The sequence below is a fragment of the Cyanistes caeruleus genome, chromosome 9 (genome assembly GCF_971803275.1).
Source record: "Cyanistes caeruleus chromosome 9, bCyaCae1.hap1.1, whole genome shotgun sequence".
Lineage (NCBI taxonomy): Eukaryota > Metazoa > Chordata > Aves > Passeriformes > Paridae > Cyanistes > Cyanistes caeruleus.
Window position 1 is genome coordinate 26,378,968 of NC_141709.1, and position 24,345 is coordinate 26,403,312.

The window sequence follows — 24,345 nt, forward strand, 5'->3', positions numbered from 1 at the left end:
TCTGGGTACCTGTTCTCTGACTGCACCATTCTCTTGGATTTTGTTTTCCACTGTAAGCTGAACCTCCCAAGCTGCAGATTGTTGCTGTTGGTCACTGTCTCACCATCTTCCACTGTTGAGAAGAGCTTGACTTTGTCTTCCTTGTACCTCAGCTGGATGTAGCTGTAGGCTGCTATCAGTTCATGCCTTAGACCCCACTGTTGAAACAGCTTCTCCATAATTCCCAACCTTCCCAACTCCCAGAGGATGCTGTGCATTGAGTCCAGCCAGGCTTCATTCCTCAGGAAAGCAGAAACTTCTTGACAGAGCTGTTGTCAACTCGTGCCTCTGCTCCACAATTTGTGCCTGCAGCCCTGATTTGTGTCAAGAGGCAGGAACACAGATTCCAGCACCTACACGCCTTTGCAAAAAACAGTGAGGAAAGCTCATCACTATGAATTGCTGGGAAAATGCCTTCAGGGGAATTCTGGTGCAAAGGCTGCAGGGGGAGGATGCTGGCCAGCAACACTGGCCTCTGCTAAGCCATTCTCTGAGAGGCAAGCTGAGGTCTCAGCACGGCATTGAGATCCATCAGTGCTGCACCTCTCAGGAGAAAACAACTCTTCAAGTTATCCTTGTTCATTAGGACTGCTTAATACAGATGAATCAGGGAAGAATGAAGCACACCAGGCTTATTAACATTTTTTTAATTAGCAACAGAACAAATATGTTTGGACTTTGACTGATTATTTTACACAGATAATATTGGAATGATGTATCAGGTGGTTTTGTGTCCATTTTGCTCTGTTTTATTTCCATGTAAAAATATACATCTGGTACACAAGATTTTAAAAAAAATAGATTTTCACAAGATAAGTACTTTGAGCACTAAAAATTCACTTGTGCACTTTAATGTTGGCCTAAACATTTACATTTTCTAGCCACATCCCCTACCTACCCCAAAAATGGGCAAACCCCAGATTATAAGGATTATCTGTGTCAGATATAGAAAACTTTCCCAGAAAAAGAGCAGGAAACACAAACATAACAAATCTGTGGCTCAGACAAATTGATTTTCACTCCCCCAAAACAATAAAGACGGAGAAATAAAAATATTTTTGTCAAAATTAAAATGGCACAGGGAACACAAATTGTCAGGCACTGCAAGCAGAAGGGGAGGAAGTTTTGAGACATGATACCTTTCAGGAGAGTAATGGCACAAACCAAGTAACAATATTATGCTTACAGATGGTCAAAAAGGTTTAAGAATCACAGGATGATACTGGGTTTGAAGGGGATCTCGAGAACAGAGTAGAGGAGATGTCTCTTATGAGTCCTTCTTCACCTGCTGTAAGGCTGGGTAATGGAAAACCAACAGTTTCTACAAAAAGCATTTGCCCATCTTGAGCCAAGACAATACATCAGGAAATGCTGACATGTTGAAAATGGTGTTTTCTGGCAACACTTTATTTTCACCAGTTTTTGAAACTTTCTCATGTAGACTGTGCTGATCACACTGAATAGTGGCCTGGTTCACCTCCTCAGTCATGGGGCATCCGTAAGACATTGGATGCATCTTAGAACTTCATCAAGTCCCCTCTTCCAAATGTGAAAAATCTCTTGAAGGAAAAAAATGGTCCCTTTGGTAAAGCATGAATTAGGGCAGAAAGAGACATTCATAGCTCATGGTTAAAAACAGCACATCAACAACTAACCATGTGAAGGCAGTGGGATGAAATGCTGCCAGCTTTGCAGGGCTGATCTCAGGTGTTACCACAAACCCACTGCTTGTGGGAAAGGTAACAGGCATGACCTGGTAGCCAAGGACACACCTGCTCACAGGGCAGGAATTGCTAAGGAAATATTTGGAGATAATATAGCGGAGGACAAACAAGAGGGAAGGTTGTGGAAAATTTGATGACATATATAGGATTGAGTCTTAAAATCAGTGTGCAAAAGTAAACCAGACTTGCCTCATTCTCCAGTAAGTCAGTGGCTTTCCAAAACAGGAACCATACAACAGAGATTGGGATCTATTAAAAGAAGAAAAATCTGTCCAGAGGTTCTTGGAAAACTTAGGATTCAGCCCTGGCCTGAAGAGGCTCCTGTGCAGTGTTCATAGGTCAGTGAGCTGGAATGCCCAGAGCAAGTCCTAGGGAAGAGATCTCCCACCACAGGGTGTCTTGTCCCACCAGACTCCAAGTGAGCCAGCTGAGTTCATCTGCCAGAAGCCTTCAGTGGCAAATTCGTTCTGTCATTTCTTTCTGCATTGAAGGGGGAGAGAAAAGAAAGAAACAGTAAGTGCAAAAGACAGGTTTGAGTAGCATGACGTGTCAGGCAGTTTGGGAGGTGTCCAAAACCAACCCAGGGAAGCAACCGTGGGAGTCTTGGGCAGCCTTCTTCTATTTCCCATGACAGCCCTCCTGGGAACTCAGCTGCCTCAGCAGCTCCATCCTGGCACTCTCCCCGGTCTCTGTGGCACAAGGGTATTTTGGCTGTGCCCTAGCCTTGAGAGCAGTCCAAAGAAAAAGCTTTGGCTGAGATGTTGAAAGACAAAGGTCCTGCTCCTGGCTCAGCTGCAGAGCAGCCAGATAAGGTGATGCCACTCTCAAGCCTCTCTCTACAGCTACCTTGGGAGATGGGACATGGAGCTGCTGCCAATTCTTGCTCCAGGAGCTGACCACAGCTCACCCAGAGGACCTGTGCTTTCAGCAAGGGATCCCACAGTCACACTGCAATGAAAATGAGTGCTAATAACAGGAGCCACAGGAAACCTCCAGCGAGGCCAAGCTCTGTTTGGGATTACAGACGGTTTTCTTTAGCCAAAATGGCATCATGTCAGCTACATTAGGAAGGTGTCCAGCTTTCAGCTGGTGGAAATGGTATTTGTTCTTGACTTAAAAACCTCAACTTCTATCTTGTAAATCCTGCAATGAGAAAAGTGTGATTCTGGCTCATTGGGTTCGTGGCTTGTGAATCTGTGTGCCCACAGGTCCCTTCATGCACCCCAGAGGAAGGTTTGCACATTCAAAGGTACTCCCAAAATAGATTGAAAGTAGGACTGGTCCATGGAGAAGGAAGAATGCAACTCTGAAAAAAGAACTAGGAAAGGAGGATGACCCTTGAGTAACCCTATAAAAGGCCCTTTAGTTATATAACCAAGGGAGACAGAAGCAGCAAACTCTGATCTTCAGTGGTGAGAACTTTGTTTTTCAAATCCATCAGGCACAGTGGCAAAGAGAGGGTTTTCCTGTAGGAATAACATGCAAAATCACTTGAGTGCAGAAGCTGGCCATCAAATGAAAAGTTGATGCTCTGCCACCAAATCATACTGCTAACAGAAAATATTTGCAAACATCTTGGAAGGAAAAGAAGAGGGTGAGAGGACTGTGCACATCCTCTTGTAACAGCATTGCACCCACCCTGCTAGCACAACACCAGGCACAAAAGCAGCCGTGAACAGGAGGGACTGCAGTGACCAGTGGGCTGATGAGTCACCAGTGGGCTCCCCCAGCCAGCCCCAAATGCCCAAAGCATTCCTCACATCCAGGAAATCCCCACAGCTGTGCCTTAGTGCATAACCAGTTGGACCCTGCCAGCACTGCAGCCCAGCACCACGAGCTGCCCTCATCAAGGACGCAAGTGCACGGCTTCTCTCCAGCCCCACATTCCTTCACTTACTGAGACACTGAATCACCGCCTTTTGCTAGTTCTGCCCTACAAAGGATCTCATTCTCAGTTCCCAAGATTTGCTGCTAAGAAATCACATCCCACAGAAGCTTGACAAAGGGAAATTGAAGCAGCAAATGGAGATTCAGGCAAAGTAAAGCTCAGAAGTCTGTCATGGGATTCTTGGGGACTAACTAAATACAAGGTTAGGACACTGTCTGGGCTGATGAGGCAGCCTGGTTGCAGGACACACTCATACACACCTAAAGCAGCTCACTGCCTGAAGGAAGGAGGCCCTTCCTCCTCCCTGGTCTTTCCTCTCAACCCAGTGATTGGGTCTGCTTGAGGCTTGGATGGCAGGCAACGAGACACAGACAGACCAGGGTCAAATGCGTCTCATTTCCTTGTAGTTTGACAGTGGTTGCATCACAGGGAAAGAATCTGTTCACCTGAGATTTATGCAGACCCATCAATCATCTTAGGTTGCATGTGAGTCATTGGTATTGAAAGCCTATTAGCAAAGTCAGCCTCTTCTTTGGCTCCCAGTTGTTAATTATTTACATTAGCAAGCAGCAGTCCAAGGGGATGACACTATTATGGGCTGTATAGCAATGCTGAAGAGGTTTGTCATGAGGAACACTGACAGAGGACAGACTGATGCTGAGCTGCCATTTTCTGGAGCTGAGGGCCATTGTGATAATATGTCTTGCAATTGAATTGTACAAAATAATTAAAATCAATACTGTTGTCATTCAAGTCTCCCCTGATTAGGTCATCATCTTTCCATCCCCCTGAATCATGATTAGAGCAGATAGGCAGAAAATTGACAGATGAAAGCAGAGGAGTAAAGTGCTTAGCACTTAGGGGCAAGGGTATCTCCCCACCTCCAGATCCTAAGCAAGCAGCTGGGCTTCTCAACTCTTTCTCAGATTATATCCTCTTGGTGTTCCCTGATTCTTTGCTGCTGGCTATGGCCTTTTCTGCAACCCAGCCCTTATCACAGCACACAAACTACCAGGTTTGTTATTAATTCTTTCCCCACTGCAATATGTCCTCCCTAGGTCAGACTACACTCAACCTTGCCTGCAACAAACTTGCTTCTCTTATAAAACCAACTATGTGCATTATCTAGTTTATGAGCCCTGGGCTGTCTGGCCTCTGCTTCCCACAAATCCTGCTGTTGTCAAGGTCTCTCACCTTCTGCCTGGCTAATTGCTTCCGAAGGGAGGTTGTAGGGAAACTGGGAGATCCAGTGATGGCCTTGACAGCTGTTGTCTGAAGCTGTGTCTCCTATCGGGGCTTGTCTTCCTGCAGCCTCAGTGCAATTCACACTAGGATCTCAAGCAGGGGATGCTAAAAGAAAAACTGTGGAGAAGAGACTTTGGCTCAACTCTGACTCCTGAAAGCCATGTGGGCACAACTGGCTGGAAACACTTTGATGTGCAAATTGCTTTAGAGCTACCAAGTCACTGTGGGGACATTACCCTGTGGTGGCCCTAAGGGTATTGAAGTTCAGCTCACAGACAACAGAGGAAAAGGTTAAGAAAGGATCAATAGTGTCCTTGGTGCTGCTGGGAATTTCTCTCTCAGAACACTAAGGCTGATGGTCCCAAGACAGAAAACATGATTGTGTGTCTGAGGTAGGGTGGCCAAAAGAGTCCAGAGAGGGTCAGCACTGTTTGGAGTCCAGCCCCAACCTGAACCCAGCAGTGCTGTGTCCTTTCCACACCGCTCACCCTCCACCTCCCCATCCCAGGACCATCCTTACCAAAGGCTCCAGCTCCCTGTGGTCAATGAGGCTGAACTCCCTGATGAAATAGTAAAAGTGCTTGTAGCAGGTGTTGACGTGAGCCTCAGCACCCATGTTGATGATGCTGTCGAAGTGGTGGATGTAGACATGGACAAAGACACGGAAGAGGCGGGTGAGGATCTTGGTGCAAACTTGCTGGAACTGCTTGGGGAAGGGAACACCTGCAAAGCAGAAGCAAATTTGAAGCCATTGGAACATTTCCAAATGTTCCAATAAAACCCAAACCAGTTAGCATTTAAAAGTCTCTGTCATGCTTGACAGGCAGTCATAGATGACAAGGAAGAACACCCTTGGCTACTGCCAAGAGTGACACTGGGGCAGTGTGCCATTGAACTCTTCCCACATATTCCCTCATTGCCCAACCATCAGTTTCACACAGGCATGGGCTCAGGATTTGGAGACTTGCTGTAGGAGAGGAAATTCCTCATCTGTTTGAGGAGGCCACAGCTCTCCACATCTGGCTCAGTCTAGAGCAATGTGGCAGAAAATCCTTCTACCCTCTGCCTTTCCCCTACAAGCCTGCACAGGCACAACATAAGTCAACTTGTATTTACCCAGGTCCATGAACAAAGCCAAACCAGAAAAGATACCTGAAAAACCCAAAAGTATGGCTTATACTGTTTTCCTTCCTCCTCACACCCTCAAGCATCACTTCTGATGCATCAACAGAAATGGGGGAGGTTTCTTACCTTTTTCCTGATCCTTACTTCAATAAAATATCTCATTAAATCAGGAAGAAAACCGCCCATTTTAATGATGTTTGGGTTGTAATTTCATTGTGGCTGTATCATCCTGAGATATCCTCATAGGATGGGACCCACCACACCTGGGTCTGTACTTTCAGCTCTGTCCCACGCAAGGACACAGTGTGGGATGTTTCCATCCTTTCCAAAATACGCTGCTATCACAGTGAAAATCTCAGGGTGTGATACCATCAGCGCCAGCAACCTTGGGGTAAATCTCTAAAGGAAACATGGCTTTGAAACACTAAACTTTTTGGTGTTTTTTTTTTTTGTGAGGAGGAGAATGAAACAACTGGTATTTGTTTTCCTGATGCTTCCTCCTCTCCCCAGAGCAATTCAATGCAAATACACAAAGAACAAAATAAAAACCTCCCTTCCCACGGTTGTACCAGCCTCCTCCCTTAGCTTCTTATTAATGCAGCACATAACCTCTTGAAAATCCTTCCAAACAACCTCTGCTCAACCATGGCCAGCTCACACATTTTGTGCACAGGAAAGCATCAGCAAATCTCTTAGCTAAAAAATTAAAAATGGTAATTTTATCTTTGAATCTTTCTCACCAGCCTTGCTAGGCAATTTAAACTGTTTTCTTTTCCCAAGGGCTCCTGGCAGTTTTGTTTCCCAGCAGCAGTGCTGAGCCCCTCTCCTCCGTGGGTGGCAAACACAAAGGTTCTGTCCTGACATCACGTGTAGAGCCTGTTTTCAATCGCCAGGGTTGGGAAGGCTTTGCGTTTGGAACTCATAAAAGAAAATTATTTTTGGTCTAAAGCAGAGTCACCCTGAGCACAGCCCAGTCTCCCTTTCCTGCATGCACAGTGCTGGAGCAGAGGGGAGGGCTGAAGGGTCTGTGCTCATGCCACATCTGGATGTCCCAGCCACCACCTGGAGAAGGACACAGATCTTGGCTCGGTGTCACACAGAGAGGTGGTTTGGAGACTGATTTGTGGTCACTGCTCTGCATAACCACAAGCACACTGCAGCCCCAGGGCTGCTCCTGCAGCAGGAACCTCAGCATGACCTGTTTCACTGCCAGCTCAGACAGATCTCATCAGGACTGTTCAGGAAAGGTGTTCACATCTGGCAAAGTACATCCAGGCTGTCCCTATGCCAGCACCTTAGAGATGTGACTGGAGATCTGCTTCTGCCCAGCACATCCTTGGCTACAGAGCTCTCCTTGCCTCAGCTAGTCTGACACAGACAGGGATCAGAGAGCTCTCCGGGTTCCCCTGCAGTCAGGAGGGACACGGCGCTTTATCAATGGCTTCCTTTGAGCTTTCTGCACTGAGTCAGGTTTTGCTGACCAAATAAAAGCTGGAATCACCCAGCTGGGGACTCAGACATGCCATCAGGGTGGCCCCTGCAGACCAGCTTTGAAGAACTTGTTATGATACATTTTTATTTTTTTTTAATAAAGCTCATCACAGCAAAATATTTGCTGGTGAATGCACATTTCTGGGCAGTAGCTGGGGAATGCACACTGTTCTGGACAGCCTGTCATCTCCCTGGGACCAGAGACAGCTGGGATCTCAGCAAGTGCCCAGGAGCAGGCAGGAAGGCATTTACTGCCTTCAGTTTGTCACCCATCCCAGTAAGCAACCACAGGCAGTGAGGGAGAAATCCGACCTGACCATCACTGGGAATTTATTGCCAAACTGCAAAGAGTGAAAGTGAAGGAACGCAGCACCCCTCAACCCAGTCCTGAACTGAGAAGGAAATAAGCTCAGAGAGTAAGCAGCAGATCAAACAGATCTCAGGCTCCCAGGGCTGACAGCATCTATGATGCAGATCCTGAAGGGCCACCTCCAGACATGACAGATGGTGACAAGTGGCTTTCCACAGATTTTGTCCTGGGGTTAGCCAGGAATTGTCCTGTCTTATGCATCTGTCACCAGCAAGTCCTCATGGACATGCTGGCAGCTGAGAGAATTTAGGGAAGAGACACCTCCAGCTGCATTCTGGGTTCCCCAAAAGCAGCTTTTTCATTAGGGAACAGAGATCCAGCTTAAATCACAGAATCAAAGAATAGTTTGAGTTACAAAGGGTCTTTAAAGGTTAGCTAATTAAAATCTCATGTAATCAGCAACAATGGGAGTTGTTGAACTCCTAAACCTAATGATGTACAGAAAGATACCATCAAGCTGTCAGACCTCCAAGCTCACCTCTGGGCTGCTCAGCCACTGTTTCACAGGAACTTGGAGCATCGGAAGCTGTGGGGAGCAGAGGCTGAGCTGCCCTTCTTTGTGTCCATCACCAGGTGTCAGTGTGTGGCCGTCCCCTCCAGGCATGGCCAGGCTGCAGTGGTGGCTGCCTGTCACTCGTGGATTTCTCCAGGTCCCATGTCAGGACACAGCCCTCACTGTGGTCCTTCGGGATCACTCGGCTCCTGCTCTGACTCTTTCTCCCTGCAGCACCCCTCTCGCTTGCACACCTGCCCAGGGAGGCACAGCAGGGCCCTGCCTCCTCTCCCTGTGCTGCAGCCAAGTCTCTCTCCTGTGCCAGGACCCTCGGTACAGGCTGGACATGCTTGACTGGACCCTGCATCTGGCACAGGTCTCTGTGCCAGCTGATCAAAGCCCTTCCCCTCGGGAAGGAAGCGGGGCGGATATCTGACACGCAGATTGCCTCTGCCAGCGGTGGTGCCTCGCTGCTGGTCTCCAGTGACTTGGAAAGAAACCCACAGCAGCCCCAGCAGGCACTGCCCATGCTGGTGGGGAGCTGGAGAAACACCCCATCCCCTTGCCCAGAGCTGAAAGAAAAGGGCTCTGCAGTAAAGGCTGCATCAGTGAGCAGCAGAAGGATCCGGCTTGCCCTGGGTTAGCGCTGCTGGCGCAGCGGATGTCCAGCAGACACCACATGTGACATCCTCTGCAGCACGAGAGGGGACACAGCCAGGACAGCTGTGCCTCCTCCCTGCAGCCAGCACGTCCCAGCCAGGCTGGGCCAGGCAGATCAGCCTCACGGCCAGCACTGAGACCCCATTGGTGGCCAGGGCACCCAGAAATGGCATTTGGGAGTGGGGCACTGGTGGCCCTTGCCTTGGGGACTTGCTCCATCTCAAAAGTGGCACATTGTGGCACAAACCAGGGACAGTAGCAGATGGATGAGACAGAGGGATGAGTCTGGTGGGACAGGCCCTGCGTGGCTGAGACATCCTCTTAGCAGAAATACAGCAGGCCAGGGAAAGTCAGGATGCACCTCCAGGCTGGACAAACCACCCCAAAGGGGTGACACTGCTTGGGTTCTCTTCACCCTCCCCAGCCAGTCCAAATTGTACATTTGCAGGGACCAAAAAACACCATCCTAGTTCATCCCATTGATGGTGGTCTGACTGCCCCAGGGGGACAGCAGAACATCACAACACCCACCTGGGTTGATTTAAAAGCATTGAAATTACCTTTACGTTTAATTTGCTGGTGCTCACCATCCAGCAACCTTGGAGAAAGCAGCAGCAATCCCACAGCCTGGCAGGCAGCAGCCACCCTCTGACTCTTGCATGATGTTTAGTTTAGATATTAGGAAGAATTTCTGCTCCAAGCCAAGGCAAAAGCTGTAAGTACAGCAGGTAAAATTTCACTCCAAGCAGAGTGACTCACAGCCCTGAAAAGAATTGGCACCTTTAGTTTGTCTTGGATGTTTTGCTTGAAAATCCCAAGGTATGATTTAAAGCTCCAAGGAATCTGTTTTTCTCACTCTGTGCTGATTGCTTCAAAACATAAGGAAACCATGTGTAAAAGGAAATGAAAATGAGAGGTAACAAAGTGCCTGTGCTCAGGGTAAGGGACTGCCAAAAGGTCCAGGATTTTTCCTGCCATCTCCTATCCCCAGCACTTGTGCACCAGCCAATTAAATTTTTTCACGATGAATCAGTACTGGAAAGCTATTTTGCTTCTTGGCAATTGTATTTTTTTCCTCTGCAAATGCAGTAATTCAGTGAACTTCATGATGAATTGTTGTTATTTCTCAATTTCATTTTGGCCACCGTGGTGTTCAGTGATTCATTTTTCCTAAAAATGAGTCTTTAAAGCCCTGTTTAAAACTAATGGCATGATGGCAGCTGCAAGCTGCCGTGGTATTAATTTTTGAAGAAAAAAAGCAGAAGAAAAAAACAAAACAAATTATGTAAAAAAGAGCCAGCTGAGAGAACACAAATAATTAGCTGAATTCTGAACATTTTTCTCCTGTTGTTATGGCAAGAAAGTATCGGATAATTTCACACCAGATTTTCTCTGCTTTTTATAATTGTTTGGGGACTATGCTTGAATGACAGGCTAGAGTTTTGAAAAGCTTTCCAAGAACTGTTATAAAACCTCCTGTGGCCAGGGCTCTGTCGAGCCGCAGGGAAATCTGGCAGGGAGCTGGGGTGTTTCCGGCGCTGGGGCTGCTCCAAACCCTATGTCTGCACTCATTTAACAACAGGGAGGTTTCAGCAGCCACGATGGTGCTGATGGAGGACACCTGGGCTGACCAGTGCAGACACAGCTATGGGCTCTGGAAACCCCATCCAACCATCCTCCCTCCTCAGCACAGCACTGCCCAGCAGCAGCTCCCTAAGCCCAGGCACCACAGGGCAGAACGATCACTGGGAGGAGAGGATATTTTCCAGGTGATAATTTGTTCATGTGACCACTCACTGAATAAATCTACTGATATAGTTCTACCAGCTGGTGAAAGTACACCTGCAGAACCATTTATTCTTCTCCCTGCATGGGAAAATTGCTTACTCTCCATTTAAATGTATTTTTCAGGACAGCTACATTGGTTGGAAGTGTGGAAACAAAGCACTAGCACACACTAAATGATGTGGTTGTCTGGGAAAGCTGCTGCTTCTGTAGATTTATAGCCATCAGGTTGGCATAGCTCGATGGCAAATCCACACCATAAGGGGATTTGTCTCATCTTAACTGGCTGACAAACAGGTTCCCACTCCAGAGAAAGGATTAGGCAGTGGGATGGAGCCCTGCAGGTAGATTTTCCTGGGCATGAGGAAGACACAGTATCTGCCCCAACCCTTGCTGTGGTATGCAGGGGATTGGCAACCCCCCCAGACCTGCTAATAATCTCCACCACAGGGATTTTCTACTGGTGCTATCCGGGGGCTGCAGTCCTGCTGGTTAACTCTGCCAGGTCACAAACTGTCTGCTGGTGTCGGGCTCCCTTCCTGCCATGTCAGATGCCTGCTGTCCCTCTGGCCTCACTGCAGAGCTGGCAAGAGCTCTGCATCACGCAGCTTGGCTAAACCAAGGGTGTTTGTCACTCTGCTCCCCTCCCACCTCTGACATGTGCTGAAGGAACAGATGCTTTAATGTGCAAAGCAGCCCAGCTCTGCTCTGGTCACTGGAGCTGTGACCATTTACCCCAGCCAAGGTCTCCCCTGTGATGCCTAAGGACCCAGTGAGCCCACAAGTCAGTGAACCATGTCTCTCATTTCTAGCTGAGCCTCTCACCCTGGGTTGAAAGATTTCCCCCCTCTGACCCGTGAGATAACTCTCAGCTGTCAGGAGCCTAGCAGCAAGCCCTGCTGAATCATGTGCTGCTTCAGGCTGTGTAGCTCTTGGATGGAGCTGGATGCTGAGGTTAGCCTCCAGAAGTGTTTGTGAGTTTGGGGAACACTTGCTGTTTCTAAGAAAAACAAAGTTTAAGAAAGAGAAAAGTCTGTTTTGTCTGCGGTCGTGTGGCCTTAGCCAGGGAAATCTTTGTGTTGGGGAAGCTTTGCACATCGCAAAGAAGGGCCAGGAAGGGAAGCTGAGATGCAAAAGCTGTCATGAAACACCTGCTGAGATAGTGGGCAGCTGTGCCCAGGGACCTCCCCAGCACAAGCAGGAGTGAAACAAACCTTCATACCAAATCCCATCTCTGCTGCAAACCTACAAGAGTCTCACCACAACTCCAAAGCGTGACATTTGTAATTCTCTCTCATCACCTCATCAAGCTCCTTTCCCTTCCTTAAAAAAGCTCACATCTCCTCTGTGCCCTCTCAGTGCCTTATTCCCCTTGTCCTGGGTCTTTTCCCAAGGGTTTGCTCTTCAGGAGAGAGGTTAAGCACCTCTGTTTGGTCACCCTGGCCGCTGTCCCCAAGCCCCACATCCTGTCCAGCCTCTTCTGTCATCCAGTGCATTTCCCTTCAGCCAAACACTCCATCTTCTGGAATGCCAGAGCTGCCAAGCAATTACCCAGTGAACAAGGCAGGCCAGTGAAAGGCAGATAATTGGGGACACACTGATGACAAAGTGTCACCAGCTCCCTCCTCCCCCTGCCTCCTCCAACAGCCCTTCATGTGCTTTAGAGTGCAACCTCAGCCTGAGTTCCCTTTCACTTGTGTGAGGCCAAAACCACCAAGACATGCTGACACAGGGCCTGAAGTCATTCAGGAGACACAAGAGTCCCCACAACAAAAGGGCTTGGAAAAGGGACCCCAGGAACCACCTTGGAAGAGAAAAGAATGTATTTGACCCATGTTCACTTACAGACATCCTGGATCTCACCCAGAACTGCTCCCAAACTGAAACGAAAGGAGAAGTGGAAACCAGAGGCACCAGCCATCCCTCCCCACATCAGGATGTGCTACAGCTCAGAGAGAGAAGTGCCAGAAATGAGGTGAAAACCACCAGGACCATGACTGTATTAGGCTTTTGCAGCTCAGAGAGAGAGATGTGGGCGAGCAGAGGGTGCTGCAATGTCCCTCCCATGGCTGCCTGCTTCCTGAGGTGTTAATACTCCCTGTACACCTTTAGTCCCCAGAGTAGTGTCAAGCAGCATCACATCCCAAATCCCACCTGAAAAACATGAAATTGGATCAGGACACTCCTTTCTGGCTGGAGGAAAAACAGAGAAAGTCTACATCTGTGCCTCTGCTTTTAATGGCATGCAGATCTCCCTGGGGACAAGCCACCTCAGGAAGAGGAACACCTGCCCTGCTCCCTGTGGTTGCTGTCTCACCCCTCAGCAGCAGCAAGTCTGTGCAGGCAGAATGAACTCTGCTGTCTCCAGCAGAGCTGGGACTGCTGGCCCAAAGTATCTGGCACGGATGCTGTCAGCCAGCCACGCTTCCAGCCTCCTCAGATCACTGGAGTGCACGGACACCACTGTGCCCACAAGGGAAAGATGCCTCCATCAGTGAATCCACCAGTGAATGCCCCTGTTGAGTCCCAGGACTGCCCCTTCCACACACCCCAAAGGCATCCTGCCTGTCCTCCAGCATGGGGAGCTGGCACTGTGCTGCCCTGCCCGCCCCAGTGAGGGGAGGAAGGCAGTGAGTGCCTGCTGGTCTTGGTTTCAGGGACTTGTCCCACCCTAACTCCAGGCAAAGCCAGAGCAGCCAGAGCAGATCAGGGGTGTGGGGGAGACACCCCATCCCAAAGCCAAAGGAGTTTTTCACCCATTATGGCAGTGGGAGAAAGCTGCAAATTTCAGTTTCAGATCTTGCTGGGGGTGGAAGAAAAGGCAGAGGGGAGGTTTTGAATGCTCCTGTACAGAGTTGCTCTAAGAGTGAGTCCATGTTCCTTCCCTAATCACACCCGGTGTTACCTGTGTCCATTCCACATCTCCATCATCAAGGAAAGGCCCAAGGCCTGACTGCATCCCTCCCATCACCAGAGAACCCAGCACACACAGGGGAGTATTGGTCACTGGGGAAGAGGCCAAGGGGAGGAAGGCAGTGAGTGCCTGCTGGTCTTGGTTTCAGGGACTTGTCCCACCCTAACTCCAGGCAAAGCCAGAGCAGCCAGAGCAGATCAGGGGTGTGGGGGAGACACCCCATCCCAAAGCCAAAATAGTTTGGCAAAACCAGGCTCCAGACACTGTCTCCCCTCTTGCTTGTAGAGACCCACAACCCCTCTCAGATTCCAAGGGCCAGAGAATTTCCTTAAAAAGACACACAACTACATGTACAGCACAGCCAAATGGGGCTACAACAGTGAGTAATGCCAGTAATCCCACACAAGCTATTTTCTTCAATGTTTCCCAGCATATTAATGAAAATCTTGATCATAAGCTGCACTGATTTAATATAGCTCTGTCTGCTTGGCAAACAAAAAAGGTCAAGCAAACTTGCAAAGCTATGCCTTCCCCCTCCCCAAAATCCTTAAATCTTTTTTTTTTACATTCAAGTAGCTTCATGTTCCATCTGAAAAACAACCTCTCCAAGGCATGACCTGAAACTCTGGAAGCCCCATCAGCTCCAACCCTTGAACTCATTTCCCCAAATGACAAAAAGCAGCTAAGTAGAGCTAATATCAACCTTGGCAGCTGCTGAGCATCAGCAGCACAGGGGTTAGTCTGAAAGATGTGCTGCCTTTGGCAGCTGCTGCAAGCTCCTAAGGGCAAACTATTTGGAGAGGTGTATTATACACCCCAGGCCTTGGCAGTGGCAAGGCCAAATCCTGCGGATGGGCATCTCTGCTCAGGCAGAGCCTCAGCTACATGGCAAGAGGTGAGGTATGATCAGGGCTGAGATGGAAAGGGGCTGAGGAATGAAGCAGCAAGGGTTGGATCTTGGGACCATGAACCTACATGGAAAACCAGAAAGAAACTGAGTTGATTAGTTGAGAGAAAAGCAGGGATGTGATGACCATCACAGCCCTGCAGCTCATCCTCTTGAGGAGGGAAGGCAAGGAAGCTAATGACCTACCAGCCTTCATTTCTCATGAACACAGAATAAGTTCAAGCACAGAAAAGGAGAACATTGTGTTCCACATCCCCTAGTAGAAGGATAAGAAATCCCAAACTCAGTTTGGAGCAAAAGGGTGTGGGACAGACACCGAGAAACACCTGGAACAGGAAATGCCACAGTACTTTGAATCGCAAAGTTGATCAATACCAGCCCTGAGGTTCACCAGCAGCTTGGGAACCTGCACCCCAGGTTACAACCAGGTTACAACCAGGTTACAAGCAGGTTACAACCCCAGCTTTCCGGCGGGGAAGCAGAGCACACTCACCTATCCTGGTGGGGAAGATGTCCTCATTGTTAATGAGCATCTCAATCCAGTCCATCAGCATGCACATGTACTGTGGGGCCGACAGCTTGGTCGGCTTCTTGTACTTGCTGTCATCCTGCCACCTGTACTCGTACTTGAGCCCCCCAGACATGATGGGGCAGCTCCTCTCCGTGCAGTATTCCGACATGGTGCCGTAGATGAGGTTGATGCGGTTGAAGAAGTCCACCACGTGCACGGCGATCCAGTCATTGATGCTCTCGCCAGGAGGCAGCTGCACCACTGCCTTCAGGTCCAGCCCAGACTTGAGGGAGGCCTGGGCTTTCTTGTACAGCTCAAAGCGTTGCGTGCCCGGCTCAAACTTCTTTCGGGGACGGAACGTTTTGTCTTTGTTGAAGACTTGCTTGAGACACAGGGCCATTGCGGGCAGGGCCAGCCAGGGTGAGGGCAGAGGCTCAGAGCAACATGAAACCCAGGGCTGGGGTCTTCAGGGATGGAGGTTTCTGGGAGAAGAAAGAGACACATTTCAGTCACACATGAAGACACTGGCATGCGTGGACACACTTGCAGGGGTTCGCAAGTTCCCTTCCTGACCCCACTGCTCTGACAGCACACAGGGGGACATAGATTTGGAGTTAGCTTCTGGCCCTTTCACACCCACCAGGGTGACCTGCAGCAGCTGCTGCCACCTCACACAGCAGCTCCTGGCCCTGGAGAGCGTAAGCTCTGCCACATGTGCCCCATGCAAGGCTTGATGGCCAACAGAGCCCTTCCTCCTTCCTGAGAACCCCAGGAGCTCACCAGGCTCCAGCCAACCTCTTCCCTCCAGGCTTCTACCAACAAGTGCAGCAATAAAATGAGAGCCATCAGCGGAGTTCACCAGTTTGGGCAGTCCCACTCTGGTGGCCTTCTCCTCTGCTGGCAAAGGGGAAGTGTCCCTTTCCCAGGGACTTGTCAATACAAATAACCCCTGACCCTGCAGCAGCGGCTGGCAAGTGAAGCCCCGGGGACCACGCTGTGACCGCAGCTGGCTGCTGGTTCACACAGCCCCAGCGCCAGGATCAGTGGGAAAAGGGGGGATTATTTTTGTTCTTCTGCCTGGTGTGTTTGTCCAAAAGAACAAAACCCACATCCGAAGAAGGGAAATGCAGCCCAGCACAGCAGCAGAACAGTGCCAGGATGCCGCCAGCTCTCCCGGCGTGCACACAATGCACACGGCAGCCCATGGGGTGGTGGAGCTGATGCTCCGGGTGACTCCAGGGCTCAGCAAAGTGCTGAGCTCACCCCTTCCTGGCCAAGATTAGCAGCACAGATGAGGGCTGTATTTTCCTTTCCTTTTCCTCCCTGAAGTCCAGGGGAAATCCCATCTGCCCAAGGCTGTCCTGGACAGGCTGAAATTGTGCATTTCATTACCTGCACTAATCACCAGTGGTGTTAATGTGAGAGCAAGGACTCCTTGTGCTAAATGCCTTGCTGAGGCTTAGGGAAGAGAAAGTCCTCCAACAGCCTCCCCCTGATGGGAAGAGTTGGAGAAGCAGTTAAGAAAAAGGAAGGAAAATATTTATGGAAAAGGGAAGTGACTGACCCAAAGTCACAAGCAGGAGGGAATGGTGCAAACCTTGGATGAACCGTTAAAAAGACAACTTTAGCCAAAAGCTTGCTATTTAAATTTTGTTTTCTAAACTCAGTCCTGAGCCTGAGGCAGGTCCTATTTTGTGATCAGCTAAACATCTCTCAAGTGAAACCCTCTGCTCCCCTTAGGCCTCACCTTGGGGTCATCACTGGGAGCAGTAGGAACTAGTGATGATCCCAATGCCTGCAGGATCTGCACGAATGCCACTGGTGCACAACCACAGCCTTTCCCATAGAGCTGGTGCCAGAGCTTTGCCACCCTTACACAGCTCACAGCACAGTGGTACCAAACCCCACCACGCTCTGCTGTACCCAGGTGTAACAGAAGTGTGTGTTTTCAGGTGCTTTGTGCCCCACAGAGGGGGTCACAGCCATCACACAATGTCCTGCAGTATGACTTCAACACCAGGATATCTCCAGACCTTCCCCATCTCAGGTGGCTAGGTGGGATTTTAATGGCCACATCCCTGTCACCCTCATGTACTGCCTCAGGGCAATGACTGGGGGATGTTTTTTGGATGCTTTTTCATCCCCTGCTCCACACAACTGGCTCCAGCCACGGCAAAGACCTTGTTTCCCACTTCAAAAAAAAAAGATCTCTCCAAAATGCCAGCTGATGAAGCCTGCATGATGTCATGACTCCTATCTGTCCCTGGGGAATGGCCTAAGCTACAGGAGTCCTTATGGATTCCGTGGGAGGCCAGGGACTCTGGGCACAGCGAGGCTCTAAAGAAAAACCCTTATCCAGGACTTCCTGGATTCCACATATTCAAGCACATCCTGTTGATAACACCTCTAAAAAAAGCCTTCTGGGGAGCTTGCTAACACATAACACTTTCAGAAATATGTATGCATACATACATATATATTTATATATAACCACTGCAGCAGGGATCCAAATTTAGTAATGTAGGAAGTGCTGGGATACCCTCAGGATGAGACACACAGCAGACTTTGCCCGTAGCGCAAAGCAGGAATGATGGGGCTGAGCAGTTTCCCTGGAATTTCAGCAAGGGAAGTCATGCCAACAGACATTTCTCTATGTGACCATTTCTGCTGGCCTTGGCTCCATCTGCTCTGCTTCAGGAGCTGTTGCTGTTTGCAGGGAGACTGAGCTGTTCCATGGTGATGAGCAGCCACCCTGGCAGATGACATCCCATCAAACATGTCACTTGCAGGGGCTGACAGCAGTGAAATCAGTTTTCCTTTAGTGCCTCACACTGCAAGTCCTCTGCAAATATTGAGCCACTGGCTGGGAAATAAACATCTCATCTGCTAAAGCCAGACCAGTAACTCATCTACAACTCCATCATCCACAGCTGGATCTGTGTTACCCTGCAAGCTGCTCTCACTCATCAGGCAGGTGGGAACACGCTTTGTGGTTCAGCACCATCTGAATAGAACACCAGTTCAAAAAATAAAAAAGAGCAACAAAACTGCTAAACATCTGCTAGATGTTTTCCTACCGTGCAAATGTTCAAGTGGGAATGGAGAGTAGAAACCATTGCTGCCCAAGTGCTGTCTGGTCCCTGAGTCTGCAGGATGCCACCACAGCCTCTCTGCTCCCCAGGCAGCAGTTTTCTTTTCAGGACCCTCATCATCACCGCCACCAAATCACCAAGTCGTTAAAAGACCTTGTTAATCTTTACTGGAGAAAAATGTTCTCCAGAAATTACATTTAACACAAAGCCAAAAATACATCCTGGGATTTATGACCTGAAGAATCAGAGGGAGGCACTGAGCCAAAGAACACGTTTGTTCTCTACCTTGTTTCAGAGCTTTCACTGCCCAGAGAGGTCGATGTAGAGGGAAATGTGGGAGCAGTGGTGGCCAGGACCAGAACATGAGATCCCAGCTCTGGCCCTTGCAGATGGGGCACTGAGATGGGATGCACCAGCCTGGAGCAAACAGGATTTGCAAAGTCACCAATGCCTCAGATTCCCCTCAGGCAGAGACTCAGCACCCACCCGTTTTCTGGGAAGAAAAGCAAAATCCTTTTTGAATGGACCCAGACATATCCTGAGTCTAACTGGGAGAAAAGGGCCTCAGCCAATGCAAAATCAGATTTCCCAGTTTCCACCTTTATGCATGCGACCTGACCTCTGCTCTTCCATCACTGATCAAGTATTTGGGGCAGATCCATGTAAAGAGACGGAAAATGGGAGATCTTCCAAGGTTTATGGTGCAAAGTTCAGCTCAGTCTGATGCTCAGGGCTGTCGTGTTCCTAGAAATCATGCTGTGGTCCACCAGGGCTTGGGGTGGGGCAGGAGACCCGTCCAAGTCCTAATCACTGCTCACACTGCCTGTTTTGGGAAATCCTAAGGGTGAAGTGCTGTCCAACAAGCTTAGACAGCAACTTCCTACAACATGATCATACAGGTCCCGCCCAGCAGGGCCTGGGCCAGCGCCATGGCAGCAGCCTGCAGCTCTCTGCCTTCAGTTCCCACATGTAAAATCAAAGCTTTTCCAAGAGGAACCTTGCCAAAGGCTGCAAAACCTCTTCCCCATGCCACAGTTCCCATCACAGGATGGTGCTGGCACTCTGGGCATCCACAAATCCCTTTCTGATGCACCTGCAAACCCCCAAATCAAACCTCATCCTATACTTGGGAATGGACAAGGAGTGAAGTAGGTGGAGCTAGAGGCTTGCCCTGCTGTCACCCTGTGTCCCCACAGAGGATGGCTGGAAGAGGATGAGAGACTGACGTTTCCCATGGGAAATCCATGCCGTGGTGTCCTTAGTGCTCACCCCCCACCCATACTCCCAAAATAGCCTTGGCTTTGAGGAGCTTGGCTACAAACCCAGCTGAGTGGCCACAAATCCCATCCCTGGCCATGAAGGCTGCTGGGCTTCAGTCCTGCCCCTGTTTTTGCTGCTGGCTTCAGTCCTGCTGCTGGATTTATAAGCTCAGTGGGGTTTAGCAAGAACCAAAAAAGCACAGGGTTAACCTGGGCAAGGACAAGGCAGAACCACTGCTGGGGACGTAGCAGGCACAGACATGTGAAAAACTGATGTCCTTAGATTGCTGGCAAGTCCAGAAATGAAAGGAAATTAACTGGATGGGAGGGATGCAAGTTCAGAGTCAGGCTTAGCTGCTAATTTCAGGTTTGAGGGTAGGTTTTGTTTTTTATCTAGACTTTCTTTCTTTCTTTCTTTCTTCTTTCTTTCTTCTTTCTTTCTTTCTTTCTTTCTTTCTTTCTTTCTTTCTTTCTTTCTTGGATGGGAGGGATGCACAGTTCAGAGTCAGGACTTTTCTTTCTTTTCTTTCTTTCTTTCTTTCTTTCTTTTCTTCCTTTCTTTCTTCCTCCTTCCTCCTTCCTCCTTCCTTCCTTTCCTTCTTTCATTCCTTCCTTCCTTCCTTCCTTCCTTCCTTCCTTCCTTCCTTCCTTCCTTCCTCCTTCCTTCCTTCCTTCCTTCCTTCCTTCCTTCCTTCCTTCCTTCCTTCCTTCCTTCCTTCCTTCCTTCCTTCCTTCCTTCCTTCCTTCCTTCCTTCCTTCCTTCCTTCCTTCCTTCCTTCCTTCCTTCCTTCCTTCCTTCCTTCCTTCCTTCCTTCCTTCCTTCCTTCCTTCCTTCCCTCCTTCCCTCCTTCCCTCCTTCCCTCCTTCCCTCCTTCCCTCCTTCCCTCCTTCCCTCCTTCCCTCCTTCCCTCCTTCCCTCCTTCCCTCCTTCCCTCCTTCCTTCCTTCCCTCCTTCCCTCCTTCCCTCCTTCCCTCCTTCCCTCCTTCCCTCCTTCCTTCCCTCCTTCCCTCCTTCCCTCCTTCCCTCCTTCCCTCCCTCCCTCCTTCCTTCCCTCCCTCCTTCCCTCCCTCCCTCCCTCCCTCCCTCCCTCCCTCCCTCCCTCCCTCCCTCCCTCCCTCCCTCCCTCCCTCCCTCCCTCCCTCCCTCCCTCCCTCCCTTTTCCCTCTTCCTCTCCCTCTCTCTTCCTTTCTTTCTTATCATTTGGAAACCACGGAGAAACACAACAAGATGAGGGCTTTGTAGTAAAATAAGAACAACTCTGAAAGGTCTGTTTAGACACAACAAAACAAAAGGGAAGAGCAGGCAGAGCTGAGGGAGAGTTGCTTCCTCCTCACAGTCCTGCAGACATGGGGGCAAGGTCACCAAAGAAAACCTCTGGTTTTGACCCCAAATAAGCTTTACTCAGAAACCCAGCAGGAAGGATCAGACAGATGCACTGCCAGACTCCAGGATGGTCACAGTGCTGGTCCTTGGCTCCCTGCCTCAGTTGTCCCAAATTTCAAAACTGATCTCCCTCCCCAGGCTCCCTTTACATTAAGGGCTGCAAAGGCTTCAGGGGGAAAAGTGCCTTGCAAGGGTCTCTGGAAAGCCCTAACAAGTGTGAAGGGCAAGGAGAGAGGAAAGCTCTGACACCAGCACCTCCCATGGCTCCAGAGCCAAGTGCATCCTCCTGGATCCATCCTGAGACAGTGACACTCTGGCAGAAGCATCTGCCTGGAATCTGCCTGGAATCTGCTGTGTTAGCAGCACACCCCAACCCTCGTGGGCAGTGCGACCACGAGGGAGCACAATGAGGGGTCCAGCACTGTGGGTAACCTGCAGGGAGACTCCAGCTATCCACAGCTTTGGGAAGAGGCCCAGGAGGCAGAGCACAGACCTGCCCAGCTCCAGGCACCTTAGAGCAAAGTGTAGGTTAATTACCACCAGCTCTGCACATCCCCCTCGGGCTTCCCCAGGCAACTTGCCTTTGGGGCACACAGATTTCTACTGCTTCTCTGCTTTAGGGGATTCCCTTCTCCCCACCATAGGCAGTGTTGAAGTCCCACCCAGCCCCATCCCAGATGGAGGAGAAAGGCAGCATCAGCTCAGCCACCATGTGCCAGAGCCCTGAGACAGACAGACAGCCTCCAGATGGACAGTCTACCCGGAAACCTGCTGGCCCCAGCTGGCTTTTCACTGCTCTAGGAAGCCTCACTGCCTGCCTGAGAAGTCAGCAGCCGTGCCTCTGAGCTTCCCTTCGAGCCCCAAAGAAGTCCAGATGCAGTTTGGTCTTCAGCCTGTCCTAGAGGATCTCTGAAACCAGGGCTGCTTCTTGGGACTCATACCCCAAAGACTTCCCCCAAGCAAGCCTGAACTGCAGACACTGCAGCTCTGACCCAGGGAGGGGCTGTGGGCAAATGGTGCTTCCAGGGAAGGGAGCATATTCCCTCTTTTTACAAGCCTTTCCAGCCTTGTAATCATCTGAGGAAGGAGGGCTGCAGAAGGAGGGTGCAGGGGAGCAGAGTCCTGGGGCACTGGCTCCACTCCCTCTGTGCTTCCTGCTGGAGCCAAGCCCCAGCTGGGCTGTCCGTGAGAAATGGGATGGTTGGCTGCTGATCCCAAATATAACCTAAACGATAGAAAATTCCAGGAACTGAGCCAAGACAAGATGCCGGGAGGGGGCTCAAGGCCCAGCACATGGGCTGGGGGAGCTTCAGGGAAGCCCTGGGGTCTCAGCAGCCTCTCCCTGCTGCCAAACCTTCCTTGTGCAAACTCCTCTGGTGCCACAGAGACCCGCGAGAGCATCCACGGGCACAAATCCCTGGAGCAGAGCAGGACTCAGACCACACGCTCCAGCTGGGGACAGCTGCCAGCGGGAAGCTGTGCTGGTGCTTCCCCCAGCTCACATGGCGCTTGGAAATCCCCAGCTCGTGAGAAATGGACCTGGAGGGCTTCCAGGAACAGGACTGCTTACACCCACCCTGCAGATGTCCCCTGCTGTCCCCCTGCTCTGTCCTGCTCCCTGCCATGCCTCCCTGCCACGCCACCAGCAGAGCAGCAGCTCCCTGGCCCAAAGGCACCAATACAGCTTTTCTCAAACCACACAAGACACCTCCAAGCAGAAAAGCAAAGCAACATCTCTCCAGGTTAGAAGCAGCATGTCCCATTCATTTTAGGCGAGATTCCCAGTGGGGCTGGGGGTTTTTGGGTGGTACCTCATTCCTGGAAGCTGAGATCCCACTGCTACTACCAGTAAGCTGCTGTGAGCCCTGAAAAGAAGTGTCCAATGGCCTCAGTGGTGTCCAACAGCTCTGGTTCAGTCCCAAGGGTGATCACTCTGTTGTCAGGGCCGTAATTCCAAACACCGGGAGCTCCAGGCCCGCGAGCTCAAGGAAGAAGAAGAAGAGAGGAGATAAGCCAGCTGCGGAAAACCCATCTCCGCCGCTTGCTCTCACCCAGTTCCCCCGCCCACAACTTTCCACCCTCCCTCCGACGCCGGCAAAGCCGCTGCCGGGGCTGTCCCGTTCGGGAAACTCGTGTGCTGCCTTCTCCTGTCTGTCCCCCTGCCTGTCCCCTGCCCGAGGGACCCCCTGTCCCTGCGCACCGCCGCTCACTCGCACGGATCCCTGCCCAGCATCCCCAGAACAGGCTCCTGGCATTCACACCCTGGCTGCTGAGCTGCGACACCCCAGAGGAAGGGGAAGAGCCTTCTGCAGGCGTCCATGGCCCGGCTGGGTGAAGAATTGCTCTCTCCTAGGCTAATGCCAACCCAGGTCTTGCCCATCCCGTGCTGAAAAGCGCCCCAGGAGCATCCTCGGAGGAGCGGCGCTGACTTTTTACCTCCCGGGACTCACCTCATCCCCCGGCACGGCGGCTTCCAGTCTCAAATCCCTCCGCTGCACTTTCTGTTCTTATTAAGGAAAAAGGAAAAAAAAAAAAATGAAGTTAAAAAGATACAAAGTCCAAGCCGGGCTCTCTTTCGGGACTGTGGGCAGTTTGGGGATCGCGGCAGCGGCAGCGGCAGGGAGAACTGCCTCGCTCCAGCGCTCACGGGGGTTTCGTTAGAGAAACCGGGGCCGAGGGATTTTCTCCGGTCAGTGATGTCACATCCTGACCCTGCCGGCAGCTCCAGCTGTCCCTGGAAAACCCGCTCAGAGGCGGCCCTGCCAGCCCCCACCATCGGCGCCGTGGGCTGGCAGGGGTGGGCGCTCACTCGCCCACACCCACTCACCATTCCTGGATGCTGAGATCCTTCTTGGCGTGCGGGGCCGTGCCGCTGGCTGGCTCCGGCTTTCACGGGACAGCAGGGAGCTGAGGAAGGGAGATGAAATCCCGAAATGTTTTCCCCTCCTCCCCCCATCTTTTCACAGTCCCTCTCCCTTCATCCTTCCCCGCTCTGCACACACACAAAAAACAGCCGGGGGTTTCCATGCCAGGCCTAGCTGGATGCCATCCAAAACAGAAATGCCACAGAGGGGAAAAGAAAGAAAGAAAGAAAGAGAAAAACTTTCTCTTCACAGAGCACTTACTTTCCGTGTCTGTGGAGGTGGGGTGGGTTCTGAAGCGCGCTGCCGTATTTAAATCCTGCTCAGCAAAGACAAGCCCGAGCCAGCACGCTCGGCGCCGGCAGGAGCGGCCAGGCAGCGTGGGATGGCTTGGCAGGAGCCGGGATCTGCTCTGGGGTCAGAGTCCCCAAAAGGCTGGGGGGGAACACCGCTGTGCACCGCACGGGTGATGCTGGTGGCTGTCGCAGCAGGGGGAGCAGAGCCCTGGCACTCACCGTTCCCTTCCTGGCACGGTGCCGTGTCGCTCCCAGGGGATGAGATGTGTGATGCTCACACATCTTCGGCCTTACCGAAGCG

General features: G+C 50.7%; 1 protein-coding gene across 5 annotated transcripts; it reads right to left on the minus strand.

The window, feature by feature from the left end:
• Nucleotides 1–671: 671 nt before the first annotated feature.
• MOB3C (MOB kinase activator 3C) lies at nucleotides 672–24,050 on the minus strand. 5 transcript variants are annotated; one of them, XR_015273921.1, is made up of 6 exons: nucleotides 23,338–23,672; nucleotides 22,699–22,869; nucleotides 15,135–15,634; nucleotides 5,417–5,619; nucleotides 1,953–2,243; nucleotides 672–1,598 (listed from the first exon to the last, which is right to left on the minus strand). XR_015273921.1 is itself a non-coding variant. In XM_086842260.1 (6 exons), exons 4-6 carry the CDS (start codon nucleotides 15,550–15,552, stop codon nucleotides 2,214–2,216), a joined length of 651 nt encoding a protein of 216 aa, XP_086698386.1. In that variant the 5' UTR covers nucleotides 15,553–15,634; nucleotides 22,699–22,869; nucleotides 23,338–23,393; nucleotides 24,013–24,050; the 3' UTR covers nucleotides 672–2,213. The 5 variants fall into 5 exon arrangements, 4 of the variants coding, with proteins under 4 accessions (XP_086698386.1, XP_086698385.1, XP_086698384.1 ...); XM_086842260.1 differs by adding an exon at nucleotides 24,013–24,050 and having other exon boundaries at nucleotides 672–2,243; nucleotides 23,338–23,393; XM_086842259.1 differs by adding an exon at nucleotides 23,715–23,796 and having other exon boundaries at nucleotides 672–2,243; nucleotides 23,338–23,393.
• Nucleotides 24,051–24,345: the final 295 nt, after the last annotated feature.

What these genes read in the sequence shown, in the direction of transcription:
- MOB3C (XM_086842260.1), bottom strand. Translation starts at nt 15,552, where the DNA reads ATGGCCCTGTGTCTCAAGCAAGTCTTCAACAAAGACAAAACGTTCCGT. An exon ending in CATCTTCCCCACCAGGATAG is followed by an intron (nt 5,620 to 15,134) that starts GTGAGTGTGCTC and finishes TCTGCTTTGCAG; the next exon opens with GTGTTCCCTTCCCCAAGCAG. An exon ending in ACAGGGAGCTGGAGCCTTTG is followed by an intron (nt 2,244 to 5,416) that starts GTAAGGATGGTC and finishes CCTTCAATGCAG; the next exon opens with AAAGAAATGACAGAACGAAT.